Below are 15,425 nucleotides of genomic sequence, written 5' to 3' on the forward strand. Positions count from 1 at the left end.
GTATGTGTGTTGTCTATTATTTTATTATAATTATTAATAATTTTATTATTATTTTTTTTATATATATTTATTTATTGTCCAAAAAATACATCGTCATGTTCGATAATGGACTCTAATTGTATCTGTCGAAATTTTACGATCAGGTTTTGATATGATAAAAACTGCAATGTCATCTAAGCGGTAACGTGAGTCCTATAACAGCTGATTTGAACTATTTTTAGAATTTAACACTGTGACTATACAATAAAGTCATATTTTTAATATTAAATAATTAAATTTATTCCTATCTCATTTGTCACAATAGTCTAATTAACCAGCTGTTTATAAATAATACATTTATTTTTCTACTTTACCTCTTACTTCATTTCCTAAATATAAATATTTATAACATATACTACAAATTATAAAAACGAATAGCATAAATTAATACATTTATGATAATTCACAAAACTGTTTGTTTAAAATTATTTTAGCCTAATTAAACATGATACAAATGTGCTATAAATAATATAATTAGTTATAGTTTATATGGCATATATCAAAATCAATATAAATTATGAAACTTAAATAAAAAAATCTAATGTAAATAAAATTATCATTTACATTAAAAATTATGTTCTATTGTAAGAAGCACATAAAAATTAAATGAAGAAAAAAAAGAATAAAAAGAAAGTCAATGGTACATATGTTTCTCTTTTGTTTCGATTTATTGGATTTAGATCTTTTCAAATAATAATCTTGCTTACCTTTCGTAGCGATCGACATTTTGTAATATTAATGACAAATTTAACATTTAATAATTAAAAATTAGAATTAATTTTTTAACGAGACTATTTGAGGAATGAAAAATAATAACACACTGATTTCTGTCACATCATTCACTAGTATTTATTTAGAGTGCTGTATCACCATGAATTGAAGTGGGGATGATTGTAGAGAAAATATTAATGACGGGACGATCGAATTCGGTACCCTGATCTTAAAACAAATTTTATTTTTATGAAATAGAATTAACAATATTAATAAATTTATTAATTAACATTTTTCTATATTATATCACATTCATATAAGACAAAAATATAATTAACAAATAGTAAAGAAATAATTTTGCATTTTTCTTTCAAATTTTATTTCTATTATTTGTTAAATACCATAGAAGAAATTCAACTTTAATTGAAAATAATCTAACGGCTTTTTCTTTTGTATAGTAACGATAAGACTATTAGTACTGATTGATAATACATTTAAAAATGTTCAAAGTCCAAAGTAACAAGCAATAGATATCTTTAGATTTTTGATGTGTATTATGATTCAATGAAATAAATTTCTTTTTATTTTGTTTCATGTTTTTATTTTCAACGTAATCACAATTTAATAATACAAATATAAAATATACTAAAAGAATTCTTGTACTCATCATTGTAATATTAAATCATGAATAAATATAAAAATGAATAGAAACAATACAAATATATTTAAATATCTATCATTGTAAGCATATATTTGGAACAATATTAGGAAACAATTCTAAGTACTAAGTGTATACTAAATCCATCTATAATTATGTTTATAATTCTATGCATAGATCATATATACAGGATATAAAAAAAGAAAAAATTTTCTATATTTAGATAAAACATATTGTACTGATTGTAAATAACAAAGTCTATATAAACATCTAAGTCTAAAGATTATACGTATAATATGTATGCCTATAATTTTAAACGTTTTAAACAAAAAATGTAAGATTACGACACACAAAACGGAAGATTGTAACCACACAGTAGTTCAAGTATTTCTTACATTTCTACGAGATTATACGATTAAAACTTTTATTATATCTTCTGTCACTATAAACAGTCAAATTATAATTCATGCATCGATAAGATAAATGCACATGTAAATATTTATACGAACATAATTAGTAGAATGAACTTTGGACTAATAGGATAGATAGATATTAAGAATCATTTCTTAATTTCATATAATCTATTATATAAGTATGCGATGAAATAAATTATTTCTAACGATTGGAAATAATTTCAGTTTTAATTCTTTGTATTTAAATTTCTATATTACATAGAAACTTATTGTTATTCTATAAAGAATTATACCTTTATGTTAAAAAGTGCAAGTTAACTTATTAACAATCATTTTCTAATTTAGAAAATATTTCTATTTATACTACTAATCATTCTCAAGAAGTTGTATTACAATAAATATTGTATTATATTTACAATTAACAAAATAAAATAGTCACATTTCGCATATTCTTACTATTTATATTTCTTAGTAAATAACTTTTAAATATTTATTAATGGAAAATAATAAAAGAAATCATTATTTTTAATAACTATTAATAAAAAGCAAGAAATTTTTTGTAATCTATTTTGTTATAAGGCAATTACCAGGACAACCAATTATTGGCACACACTTTGTTTTTTATTTATCGAGTAAAATTCAATGTACTCTAGTTAATTTATGGTTTTTAGAGATATATATATAACAAGTACAGAATAAAATTATGAAAACATGTTTTTTTGTTTGTTTGTTACTTATACTATTTTGATAAATACATGGACTAAAATAAAAAATTATATAATAACGTTAGTCAATTAATATCTACATCAATGCTATTTGTTTTTATATAGACTATTTTTGGAAAATATACAAAGTAAGGTAAAAAGTTTCCTCTAGTGTGATTTCAATAACAATACATTCTATGTTTATAAGAGAGATCGTTTTAATTAACTATTACAAAAAATGTTATCATTTTTCTTCTATTTGCTCACTAATACCTGCTTGTTTAGCACATTCCAACCCCTAAAAATAATTTCATTACAAAATATCATATATTATTTATATCTTTTTAATTAATAATTTAAAATCTGCTTTATATAAAATTTCTTGTTATGAAGTATTTTTTTATACTTACATATATGTAAATTTTATGCATTTGTTCAGCTGCTTGAACTGACGAAAAGACTGCTTTCAAAATGCGACTCGCAGGAGGTTCCAAAGCATGATCAATGGCAGTCCAAATACATGTTTTTTCATTGAGCTTGAAACGATTTTAAAAAAGAATATATTTTAAATAATATATTATATATTACAACAAAATGATTTATAACTATTTCAACAAAATTTCTATTTCTACTATATATTTTTTAAACAAAAATCAAATATATATATTACCTCCATTTCGGTGGTCATAGTAATTATCGTATTACTCAAACATTCTCCAGTTTCATCAGCCCTTAATATTATTTTTTCACCAAAAATATTTGAGTCATAATATACTGCTAATGTTCCTAAAGCTATTTGTACCCATGCGGGTTCAAATAATCCTATTGTATTATTTGATTTAGTATATAATGTTGCTCTTTTTTCAAATAATATTGAGCCTTCATCGTCCTCGTCAATATCCTCTTGATCATCAATTTTATCATCAAACTCTTCGACACATTCCTCTTTATCTTCTTGCACAATTTCACTGTTATACTTGATATCTATATAACAAATATAGATGCATATAAAAACAAAGACATAATCTATTATTATATTTAATTATAAAATTCAAATATTGATGTAAACTGATTACAAATTCAGTAAATAACATTTTTAAACTTACATAATATAATAAAATAAATAAATCGTGTGTCATTATATTCGGTATTGGCAGCGTTAATGTTATTGATAATTTTTTATTATTTAATGTATACTTTTTAGAGAAATCATGTGATCGTAAACCATTGATCTATTATCAAAGATTTTCATAAATTAACATTTTCATTTAATTGTTGTTATCATTATTATTATTATATCAATACAGTGTATTACAAATAAAAAACCTTATTTTAAAACACAATGATAAAATATAAAACATAATATTTGAAAATTACGAAGAATAATAAATAAATGAAAAAAAAGCAAACAAAAAATGAAATTCGTGTCCTTCTGATTTTTTATATGTTATAAATGAAAATATTTAAAATATAAATGTGATGAACAACTTTACTTTTAATAACTTTTACAAATAATCTTTCATTAAATATTGTACTGAATTATATTACATATTCATAATTATATCTATTTATTTTTGACCTATACAAATAATATTGGTTTAATATTAACCAAAAAAATGTTACATTTATTTATTCTTATACATTCGCCAATTTAATATAAAACATATTTATTTATTTACTGGAAAGAGAAATTATGTATGAAAAATTGTAATCGGTTCAAAATTAATACAAATATTAAATATGATGTATTGATCAAAGGAATTTCTTAAATTAAAATAATATTTCGATAAATTGAACAACACTCTGTTCGCAAACAAATATCATTTAATACCGCCAACAAGATTATATTTTATGCAAATATTTTAATATGAAAGTTATATATTAAATGTAAAAATGCATTTTCATAGCTCACTTATAATAGTTTTCTAATATTTTATTCTAAAACATTCAAACTAAAAATGAAATAATTATGTTATATTAATAAATATATATCTATATGGAAAAAATTTTCTATTGCCTATTAGAAAATAAATTTTCATTACAAATTTGTTTTGTAAGATGTTAAATAATTTCAAAATGGTATGAAAATCTTAAAAAATATTTTATACAAAAGGTAATCGAAAAAATTATGCAAACTGTTTATAAAAAAACAATAAACTGTTGTAAATATAATATTTCCAATACGTTAATCATCAATTCAAATAAAGCATTATATGTATTTTTACATTTTTTATATACACTTACATTTACAGCAATTTTATACAATTAACATTTCACAAAAAAAGTATATCACTAATTATAAAATTGAATATTGTTATACATATATAAATATAATTTTAAAGAATACTACATAATACAAAAAGAAAAAAAGAAAATAAACGAATATTTCAATTTCATGCAGTAAAGTTTTCATTACGAACATCGGCAATAACTATTAAGCAAAAAAATAAGATTAGCTACCTTGTTCATTTTGTCTTTCACGTAGTGTTTCTTGTATACTGTCAATGATTTCCTTAAATTTTACAGCCAATTCTGGTGTTTTAAATTTAACTGCAAGTTCTTCGACAGTTGGAGGTTCTTCTGCATGATTCATACCTGCCCATATCCATGCTCGATTCGATGTAGAAAGAGGACGGAATTCTGTATCCTGGGTAATTAGAAAATTACATACAACTTTATAAACTTGTTCTCTACGTAACAATAATCGATATGTTCCATATTCGGCATGATACAAAATTTTCATTTCTCCGACTCCTCTTTCTTTCCATTCTTTTGTTGCATTATCGTATCTATATAATTTGGCTCTATTACAAAACTCTGCAAACATATTTACAATCCATTTAATATTATATTATGTAGGTATAAATAAGATCAAAAAGATAAACAAGCTTAAATCGAAATAATTACTTTTTATTTCATCTTCTTCGCCAGTTCGTACTTCAATAGCATCCGGCAATGGAATAATAGGTTCAAAATGTGGATCATGTTCCTGATCGTTTTCATTCTCATTACCCTCATCTTCATCGTTATCATCTTTTTTATTTGCATCTAATTGGTTTTGTTTTGATTCTGTTTTTGTTGATGTTGTTCTAGAACCAAATACGGACGAACCAGTTCCAGCAAAAGAAAATGTTGGATCTGTGGAAGAAAAAATGATATAATGCATTGTAATATTTTTTTTGTGCAAATAATTAACTACAATAATTCATACCTTGTTTAAAAGCTTCTGTTGGTTGAGATTTCTGAGCTAATGCAGAAAATGTTAAATTACTATGCATAAAGAAAGTAGGTGCATCATCTTCTTTCTTGGACGTGTCTTCTGCTAATGTAGTATCAGTTGAACCGAAAGTTATATTACTTGAAAATGGCGTTGTAGTACCAAATACTGATGTTTTCAAAGTAGGTGGATTTGCTATTATACTGGGTGTAGTGCTAAATATTGCTGCTGAAGTAGTAGTCCCAGTTGTTGCTGGTAAATTACTAAATGTATTTGTAAATGTTAATGATGAACTGCTTCCTGTCGTGTTTAAAAATGAGTTTGTTAATCCTGTATCCACTGGTTTTGATATACTTTCAAAAACTTGATTTTTAGTATTTTCAAATGTAGGCGTTATAGTTGTACTGGCAGGAAGAGTAAATTGTGGCGTGTTAAGTATTTTTCCATGAGAACTAGGAAAACTGCTAGATTGTTGATTTGCACCAACTGGCTCACAAATTTTGACATTACTATTACCAAACCATTTTGTTAACGTATTATTTGGGTCCTCTGTAGGTTTATTAGGCTGACCAATTGATTCACTCATTATCAATTTATCATTTATTGTCGATTGAGAAGATGGTGCTCCAAATATAAAGCCAGTTGATTTCTTGTCATTGAAAACAGTGGATTTGTTCTCTCCAAAAGATAATGAAGCAGCACTGAATATATTAGAAGTAGTAATTGTATTTTGTTTAATCGTTGCTGTATTACTTATTGCATCAGTATTATCTGATTTTGTCATAAATGAAATTCTAGGAGACGCATTTATTTGATCTTTTTCATTTCCATTATCTGAAGTTTTAATTTCACTAATGTGCGAATTTAGATTCATAGGAATACTATACGTCTTTGGAGTTGAGATAGTTGAACTTAAAGTTCCTTTAGTCTTTAATTCTCCTTGAGATTGCGAATCTTCAATCGGAGGTGTTAAATCTTTGCATCCTATACATCCTGGACAATCTTCCATTTGCTTGTAAGCATAAAAATTCTCTGGCAGTTGTAATTTTAAAGCAGCAGCTTTTTCTTCGGGTGTAACTTTAAATTCATATACAACTTGAATATCTTGAGAAGGTTTTGCTCTTTGTTGTTGTACTAGTTCTTCTTGAATAATTTCATTATTTGGCGATAAATTATCCGATTCTCTGGCATTGTCAATAGCTCTTTTAAAATCAGCTGCAATTTCAGAAGTTTTAAAACGACACGCAAATTGCATATACTCAATTTCTCCTTCGCTGTAATCCGCAGCATTCCACAGCCAAGTTTTTTCATCTTTTGGTTTAAATTCTACTTCAGGCAAAAGACAATGATTTAAACATAACTTCAATACTTGATCTCGTCTCATTATTAATCTCAATTTTTTAGTTTGATGATGTCTTAATAATTTAATATCACCCAATCCACGTTCCTTCCATTCTTTAGCTGCAGAATCATACCTGAATAATTTAGCTCTATGACTATAAAGTATTTCCTCGTCTTCTTCCCCAGTTTTAACTTCTATCTCGTCTGGCATTGGAATTATAGGTGAAAAATGTATGTCATCGCTTTCAACGACTTCTTCGTCGCTTGTTTCTCCTCCGCCAGGTGATTTTACGGGCGATTTTGCTGTAAAATTAAATCCAAAAGACTTCCCAGGAGAACCAAATACAAATTGTGTTGTACCTTGAGACGGTTGAGTACTTGGTGGTTGTGACGTTCCTCCAAATATGCTTTTCATATCTGTACTAGTTTTTATTCCTACATTAGGTTGTACTTTATTTACAGACTCGTCTTTATCCGTTTCTAATGATTTGTTCAATCGGAATGTAAATCCTCCACTTGTATCTTTAACAGATTCTTGAGGAATACCAAAAGTAAATGTAGATATGGACTCAGAAGATATTGAACCTACATTGAAACCACTTGTTTTTGGTTTAGGTGGCATTGATGGATCTTTGGGACTATCACAAGCAACACAATAATTATGTGTTTCCAAATTTGTAATATAACATGCTTTACATTCCCATGAACCAGAAGGTTTTTTGAATAACTGAGAAAGTGGTACTTGTTGAGTATATGCTGTGGACTCGACTGTTCCAGTAGGTGCATTAGTAGTTGCAAGTGGAGACGATTCTCCGCATGCTAAACATTTTGATTGTTTACCATCATTTCTAGTATAACACGCATTACATTCCCAAGATCCTGGAGAAGGTTTAAATAATTCTGCTAAAGGTACTTGTTTATTTTCTGCATTTACATTGTTATTTCCATTTGAGGTTTCAGATGTTTTCTGTTTCTGCTGATCGTTTGTAATAATATCATAGAATTTTGATGCATGCTCTGGACTTTTAAAAATTAAAGAATATGATTCCAATTTATTTTCTCCTGTAGCATCAAAAACTATCCAAGTAATTAAATTTTTGTTAATAGGTTTAATTTTAAATTTCATTTCTGGTAATATCTGTTGATTATATATAACTTGGGAATCCTCTTCTCTATGCATTAATAAATTCAAATTTCCTGTTTTTATATTCAATATAATTTTCATCTGTCCAGCACCTTTATTCTCCCAATTTTTATTATCTTTGTATTGTCGTTGAAGATTTGCTTTTTGTTCAAATAAAACTTTTGTTTCACCTTCTTCTTGGCCAGGTAATACAGATTTTTGAGTGATACCGCTTGTAGTACTTGTGATGTTTAATATCGCAGGTGCAAGTGCAGGTGCATGCGGTCTTCTCAATGAGACACGAGATGCCGAAGTTGTAGAAACAATTGCTGCTGTTTGAGACGCAGTGACTGTAGTTACATCGCGTACACCAATAGAAACAGAAGTTGTTGTTGGTTCAGAATAAGTAGAAGAGATTGGGTTTGCTTTTAAGAAAGAAAAAATAGTTGCTTGCGTTGTCACAGGTGTAGACACATTTTTTGATGCTACAGAGCTGACTGCAATCTCTGGTGTTTTATTAAAGTCAGGTTTATTGAATGAAAAACCTATAAATGGGCTTACTTTTGGTGTTTCATTTTGTTTTTGGGATGCGTTTTCTATTTCAGTAGAAACCGTTTGAATAATCGGCTTTGAAGTAAAGGAAAATCCACCAACAATTGCTGCTGCTGTTGTAGCAGGTTTTTCTTTATCTAATGGCACATTATTCGTGATTGTTGAAGATGATAAATTATTTTCCTCTTCCGAAACTTTAACAGTCGTCGTTATAGATTTATTATCATTTTCATTAATTACTTTTTCATTTATAGATGATAAGCTGGCTCTAGCATCATCGAAATGTTGTTTGAACGAGAGAGCTTCTTCAGTAGTTTTGAATCTGATACAAAGTCTTTCAACTTTAACTTCTTCGTCTGCAAAATCATTTGCAACCCAAATCCATGCTCTATTAGTATTTGGCATACTAGTTAACTCCATGTCAGGTCTTAACATATGATTAGCACAGATTTTTAAAACTTGTTCTCTGCGCATCAACAAACGAACTTTACCTTCTGCATTTCGTAATAATTTAACATTTCCAATGCCACGTTCTTTCCATTCTTTATCGACAAAACGGAAAAGTTTCGCACGCGCACAATATAACGTAGTTTCGTCTTCTTCGCCTGTTTTAACTTTAACTTCAGCAGGTAATGGTATGACAGGAACAAAATCTGGTATTGGATCGTGTTCTGATTCGTGCATTAACTCAGCAGAACTATTCGGTGAATCACTTGAACGTATTTCAATGTTATTACTTTTTGATGTCTCTGATAAAGAAATATTTGCTGGCGTTGATGTAAGTGTTGTAGATAGGGGTGGTAAATTAACAGTTGTTGGAATAGTTGCTTGAGATGGCATAGAAATTTGATAACAATGTGGAACATTTTGTGTTTCTATAGTAGTTGTAACAGTTGAAGTATTTCCCATTCTATATTGAGCGGGGATAGTAACACTCAGAGTAGGTTGCACTAATGGTACTGTAGTTGGTAGTGTATCTGAAGTAGTTATTACAACATTAACAGGTGGAAGTTTCTTATTAGAAGTATCTTTTACTATAGATTGAGGTTTTGTCACTTCTACTTTCTGCATTGGTATTTGCAACGGTACATTAGTTTGAGGTGTTATAAGATCATTCAATTGAGTTGCCAATCTTGATGCAGCAAAAAGACCTTGTTGCAACATGTCTGGTACTTTAGGTCGATTAGGATACAATACAGGCATCGGATAAACACTCGGAGGATATAGCGGTGGAATTGCTTGTGCATTTGGATCAGTAAATGGTATTGTTCCTTGATAATAACCTTGGAAAGCTGTTGCTGGTGGGTATACTAATGGTGAATAAGGATGTCTATGAGATGGTGGAAAAATGTTTCCGGAAATAGTAGATGCTTGAGCTGACTGATTGGTGGTATAATTTATATCACCGTAATCTTCTTCGCCAAGAACGTATAAATCATCTTCTATATTAGAGTTAAAGTTAGTTGGTTGAATACGTGGTGGTTGCTGTTGTTGTTGTTGTTGCTGTTTTTGAGAGTCTTTTCTTAACTCTGCCATTTCTTTTGTTAATTCATCTATCTTTTCTATTATAGTTTTATTTTGTTCTATGATTGTTTGCATAACAGTATCTTTAGCATGTATCATTTGACGTATCTGAGCATCAAGCCGTTCAGGACTTGGACGTGCTTCCTAAAAATATAAATTATTTTAAAAACTACTTCATTTTCTCCATAAATAATTAAATATATATATATATATATATATATATATATANATATATATGTATATAAAACTTATGAAATTACTGTGCGATTTCTTGATAAGTCTATAATATCTTGATTTTGTGCTCTACAAGGTGTACTAGATTGTTTTGGTGTACGATGGGTATTCTTTTGTGGTGTACTTAATATATTCACAGGAGTGCCTAATCCAGTTAACGTGGATATAGGTACAGTCGTTATAGGTTGATCAATGCCACTATGTTCAGGTGAATAACTTTCATTCGACAAAACATCACACTCATTTCTACTTACTGCAAGATAATTAAAATAAAATATTTTATTTAAAAATATAAATAATATAAATATAAAATCTTATTTCTTAAACTTACAATCTCCTCGTGATATATCTGGATCAATCCTTTTTAATTCATTTTCTATAGCTGAAATATGTAAGCACAGCTCAGAATCTAATGGTTGTTTCAAATTCATTCCTGGACTACGTAATCGATCTAAAGTAAGATAATAACAATTTCTAGCTTTGGAAAGCATTATAATATGCTGTGATCTCATCTCTGATGTTAAGCTTTCTCTAGGCTTAGAACCAACTATCTCATCAGCAAGCATTTTATAAATCTATTTTAAAAAATAAAATTACATTTTTGTTTTAAATAAATTAATAAGAAAAGTTTAAGAAATAAAAGAGATAAAGTAAAGACAAACATCTTACTTGTCCTTGCTGAAATGTAGCTTCCGGGCATTTCAATATTTGCAATGCATCAATAGCCTCTTCATATTGTTTATTACGGACAAAGCGTTGGGCCAAAAGTAATCTACCTTCTTCCAAAGCATTAGTTAATTCTACATTACTCATGTTCTTTCTATTAATATAAACACAGTTAAACATAGTTATATAAATAAAATGTCGTCATATTTTATGTTTAAAATAAATAAACAATGTTTTAATTAGATGAACGACACTTACCCTTCATAATTAAATAATTTCGTATTTGTTACACGTATAGTTTGATTATTTTGCAATCTTTCAAGAAGAGGTATAACAGCTGACCAATAAAGTTCACTTCGAATCTCTAAGGCAGCAATGTCAGGATGTTCTTGATCTTTTTCTTTTAATATTTTAACCTAAATTAACATAACATACATATTTGTATATATTATTTATAAAACTTACACTTTCAAATATTTTTAATAGAAATTTAATATAAGATTTAATAAGTATTTACCCTATGATGAAATAATCGTGCTAAATGTACTAGAATTACTGGATGCAGACCATGATTGCCGATACAACGAATTGTTTCTAAACCTTGTCGTAATGCTTGTCTAATTTCTCCTAAATCTCCTTCTAATGTCTCTTTTCTGGAATACATTTTATATGCATATGACCACCTACGAAAGAGAAATCTTTTATTTAAAAAGATCGAAAATATTTATTAATAAATATAAAGAGAGAAAATTATTAATACCATTTCTCTTGAGCATATGTACAAAGGGAACTAGTTAAATCTGCTGGTAGAGTCGGAAGTCTCTCTCGAGTTATGAAACCTCTTTGCTGCTGATCTTCAACCATTACAGCAGCACATAAAACTAGAAATATTTTATATAAACATTTCTTCTTCTCTAATTATATTATCATTAAGAATAGAAACTATAAGTAATACAAAATAATGTTAGTATGTTTATTTCAGTGACTAACCTGCAGCATTTAAAAATGCATCAATGTCTAATTTACATAATGTATCAGGAGTAGGTTGATTTAAATTATTAACAGAAAATTGCAAGTCTGAGAATACATGAGAATACTGCTGAGGATATGTCTGATCATTCTTCGAAATATTTTGAAGTCGATTTCTAATACCAAGCCAAACATGATGATGTAACGAATCTGGCCATACTTCTTCAGAATCTGAAATAAAACTTAATTGAAATAATTTGAAATTAAATAATATATTTAATTCGAAGAAAGAAATAATCAAATGTACCTTCATCGTAGCGTTTTAATTCATTTGGTAAGCATAAATGAAGGGGTGGATTACAAACTGTATGATTGCAAAAATGTGAAGTTCTTATAAGATTTTGATATAGTTTGGATACAAAAATTCTCTGAAAATTTATATTTATTCATATATATATATATATATATTAAAAATATGTGAATAAGAAACAAATTAATGACATAAATTATTATATACTAAATGAAATATTCATAATACCTGATAAATTCGTTCTCTCCATGCTTCTGTGTAGAAAAATGTATCAATTTTATTCATGAGCTTCTTGACATTATTTCTTGCACAATCTTGGAGAACATTACCTATAAATAAGATAAAATGTTTAATAAATAACTCACATACTCCTAAATCATTAATAAATAATTCATGTGTAAACATACCAGCCTGACTGCATCTGTATGATCCTTCTCTACCCCATACTGGAATTAAATTTTTAAATTGTTCTTTTCCATGGACAGTCCATGAAGCTGTCATATCCATAGGATGTACATGTAATGCAAATAAAAATAGAACTGAACAAAGTCGACTTGTTTCATCCCAACTGCCTTGTTCTCTTTTAGTTTTGCGTAATAACAAACAGGCTAAATGAAAATGTAATTGACCCCACATATGCGTTAGCATTTCTTCCGTGTATATTGAATAACTAGACATATTTCTTGATTTAAACTCATTCAAAGCTTGATCAAAACTGAAAAACAAAATACATATATAAACATATGAAAACAAAAGTTATACAATTTTACGAATAAAAAGATTATTGTAATATTATACAATGCTTTAGTAATAATTTTTATCATAAATTAATGTTGATTTGTAAATAATATTATTTTAAATTAAATGTAATTAATTTTTATAGGAACATACTTAAATACTGCTTGCATTGCTTCCGGTATTGTTTTAGTTATTTCATTGCTGTTTTCCTTCAAAGAAAGTGCTGCATATCTTTCTAATGTGGATATATAAAAGACCCAAAATGACCAATCATCTAATTTGTTCTTTTTGAATTTTCCCAATAACTCGACAAGCGATTGATACCATACAATGCTGTTTCTATGACAATATGTTGATTCCACATTAGCAGCATGATTATAAGCATCTTCTAATCTCTGCTTTGTTATATAATATTTAATTAATTTAACACGCAGTTCCACATCTGTTGGCTTGATGGATAATTCGGCTAGAAGAAATTAATTATAACGAATAATATAAAAATATTGCACCATACAGTTATTATATTTTTTTTACCTTAATGAAATTACATTGTGTTTTTAAATTATTTTTTTAAATAGATAATAATTAAAGACTTACATGCAATTAAGGCTTCGAGATCCTCGCTATTATCATTAGGTCTCTCTGCTGTTAACATTTTTTCTTTTAATTTGAATATTACAGGATGATGTGGATATGGTTTTTCAGCTCTCTTTACCCAATATCTGATACGATTAACATCCGTATCAGTATCCATATCCGCCAATAATTCACAAACTAATATACATAATAATAATATATTAATTATTATATTATATTTATTTCTATAGCATTTGTATGTTATGTAATATATTATTACATTAAATCGACGTATAATTACTTTTTAACAGCTAATTATATACCTTTTAAGACTAAATTATTTTGGCTTCCATCTAATCCAAGAGATATTTTATATTGATTAATTGCTGCTTCTTTTTCTCCTAATGCTTCAAGAATTTGACCTAACAACATATGTGCGCTTGCTGATTCTTCTCGTATTTCCAAATAAGAAGATACATATCTCTTGGCAGATTCATAATCTCCCACTTGATAATATAATTTAGCTATACTATAACAACGGTATGGTTTCTGTAAGTAATATAAAATATGTTACATAGATCAAATAGTATCATAATTACTATTAGTCATTAATATATTTTTAAAGATGTAATTTAAAATACCAAATATAAAATAAATTTTGCATTACAATTACTGTTAATTGGAGAGAATAAACAATTGAAATAATATTTAGACAAAAAAATGATTACACTAATATAAACAGAATATTAAAATCCTTTATATTATTCAGAAAAATATCTACAAAATAGTGCAAATAGTTTCATTAATTAAAATAAACCCCCATTATTAAAATCTTATAAATAAGATGACCTTGATATGATCAATATATATTTCTAGGGAAGAAACAATTATCCTTTGGGAATAATTCGTAGGGTAAATTAAACAAATGAATAAATAAATTAATAAAAAAGAAAGAAATAAAGATTTGAATATGTCATTTGTACGTAACAGTGGTAAAGGACACTTTTTCTAGTTTTACAGGTTATGATGATTTATATACAAGATACTATATCATGGTTAAAAAATCAATACGCTGTAATTAAGTACATTAACAAAAGAGAAATGATCCTGATTAAATATATTGTATGTTAAAAACGAATTAATATGGTTAAAAATTAATGATAATCTTTAACTAAAAAAGTAAATCAGTTAAAAACGTTAAAACCGCGCGCCCGAAACTTGACAAAACGATCATTTATTTCATATACATGGTCTCTCAATTACTCTCTTTGCGCCAAGAAAAAACAAGCCATACCTCATTGTCGTTTTTTAGTTTACGAAAAATATCTTGAACGTGTCGATCAACGTCTTTTTTCGACCGAAACATGTTTCTGGTCACTAAAATGCGTTTTATTTCACAAAATTGCGACAGATTACTTTAACTAGCACTTTTATTATAAGGTGTATAGTTCAAAAACACTAAAATTAATACGCGACGTGCCGCTTTCTACAACGTATAATCTCCTCTTTCAAACGGTTTTCAATGATACCACAATAACGAAATTAAATATTTATAGTATCGCGTATTTTTGTCGCTAGAAATATTTACTAAAATTCTAGTGACATTTGTCCTATATTCATGAAAATAAGCTTTAGAATAACAAGTTTTTT

General features: G+C 27.3%; 2 protein-coding genes across 3 annotated transcripts in view; both read right to left on the reverse strand.

Moving 5' to 3' along the window:
• The window catches only part of LOC106790332 (3-ketoacyl-CoA thiolase, mitochondrial), a 3,045-nt gene extending 2,143 nt beyond the window's left edge, over positions 1–902 (reverse strand). Inside the window, exon 1 of one of the 2 annotated variants that reach the window (XM_014755142.1) lies at positions 747–902. In XM_014755142.1, coding sequence (XP_014610628.1) covers positions 747–765 — 19 coding nt within the window. In that variant the 5' untranslated portion in view covers positions 766–902. Of the gene's footprint in view, positions 1–89; positions 185–746 lie in introns of those variants that run through there. The other variant, XM_014755143.1, reaches the window with a different exon arrangement.
• A 1,525-nt stretch (positions 903–2,427) lies between these two features.
• Positions 2,428–15,307, reverse strand: LOC106790325 (E3 SUMO-protein ligase RanBP2-like). Its single transcript, XM_014755131.1, has 20 exons — positions 15,070–15,307; positions 14,099–14,324; positions 13,797–13,973; positions 13,353–13,665; positions 12,869–13,176; positions 12,690–12,790; positions 12,459–12,579; positions 12,173–12,382; positions 11,943–12,063; positions 11,700–11,865; positions 11,441–11,598; positions 11,186–11,336; positions 10,848–11,091; positions 10,543–10,769; positions 5,737–10,426; positions 5,433–5,663; positions 4,986–5,342; positions 3,196–3,509; positions 2,936–3,061; positions 2,428–2,823 (listed from the first exon to the last, which is right to left on the reverse strand). The coding sequence occupies exons 1-20, from the start codon at positions 15,139–15,141 to the stop codon at positions 2,770–2,772; spliced, it is 8,367 nt and encodes a 2,788-aa protein (XP_014610617.1). The 5' UTR covers positions 15,142–15,307; the 3' UTR covers positions 2,428–2,769.
• Positions 15,308–15,425: the final 118 nt, after the last annotated feature.

The sequence above is a fragment of the Polistes canadensis genome, unplaced genomic scaffold, assembly GCF_001313835.1.
Source record: "Polistes canadensis isolate GaletaPanama2010 unplaced genomic scaffold, ASM131383v1 scaffold_230, whole genome shotgun sequence".
NCBI lineage: Eukaryota > Metazoa > Arthropoda > Insecta > Hymenoptera > Vespidae > Polistes > Polistes canadensis.

Bases quoted from the DNA above. Each gene is read 5' to 3' on its own strand.
- LOC106790325 (XM_014755131.1), bottom strand. From the start codon at position 15,141: ATGTTTCGGTCGAAAAAAGACGTTGATCGACACGTTCAAGATATTTTT. The intron at 12,791-12,868 runs GTATGTTTACAC...TCTTATTTATAG, and splicing joins ATACAGATGCAGTCAGGCTG to GTAATGTTCTCCAAGATTGT. The intron at 12,064-12,172 runs GTTAGTCACTGA...AAATATTTCTAG, and splicing joins TGCATTTTTAAATGCTGCAG to TTTTATGTGCTGCTGTAATG.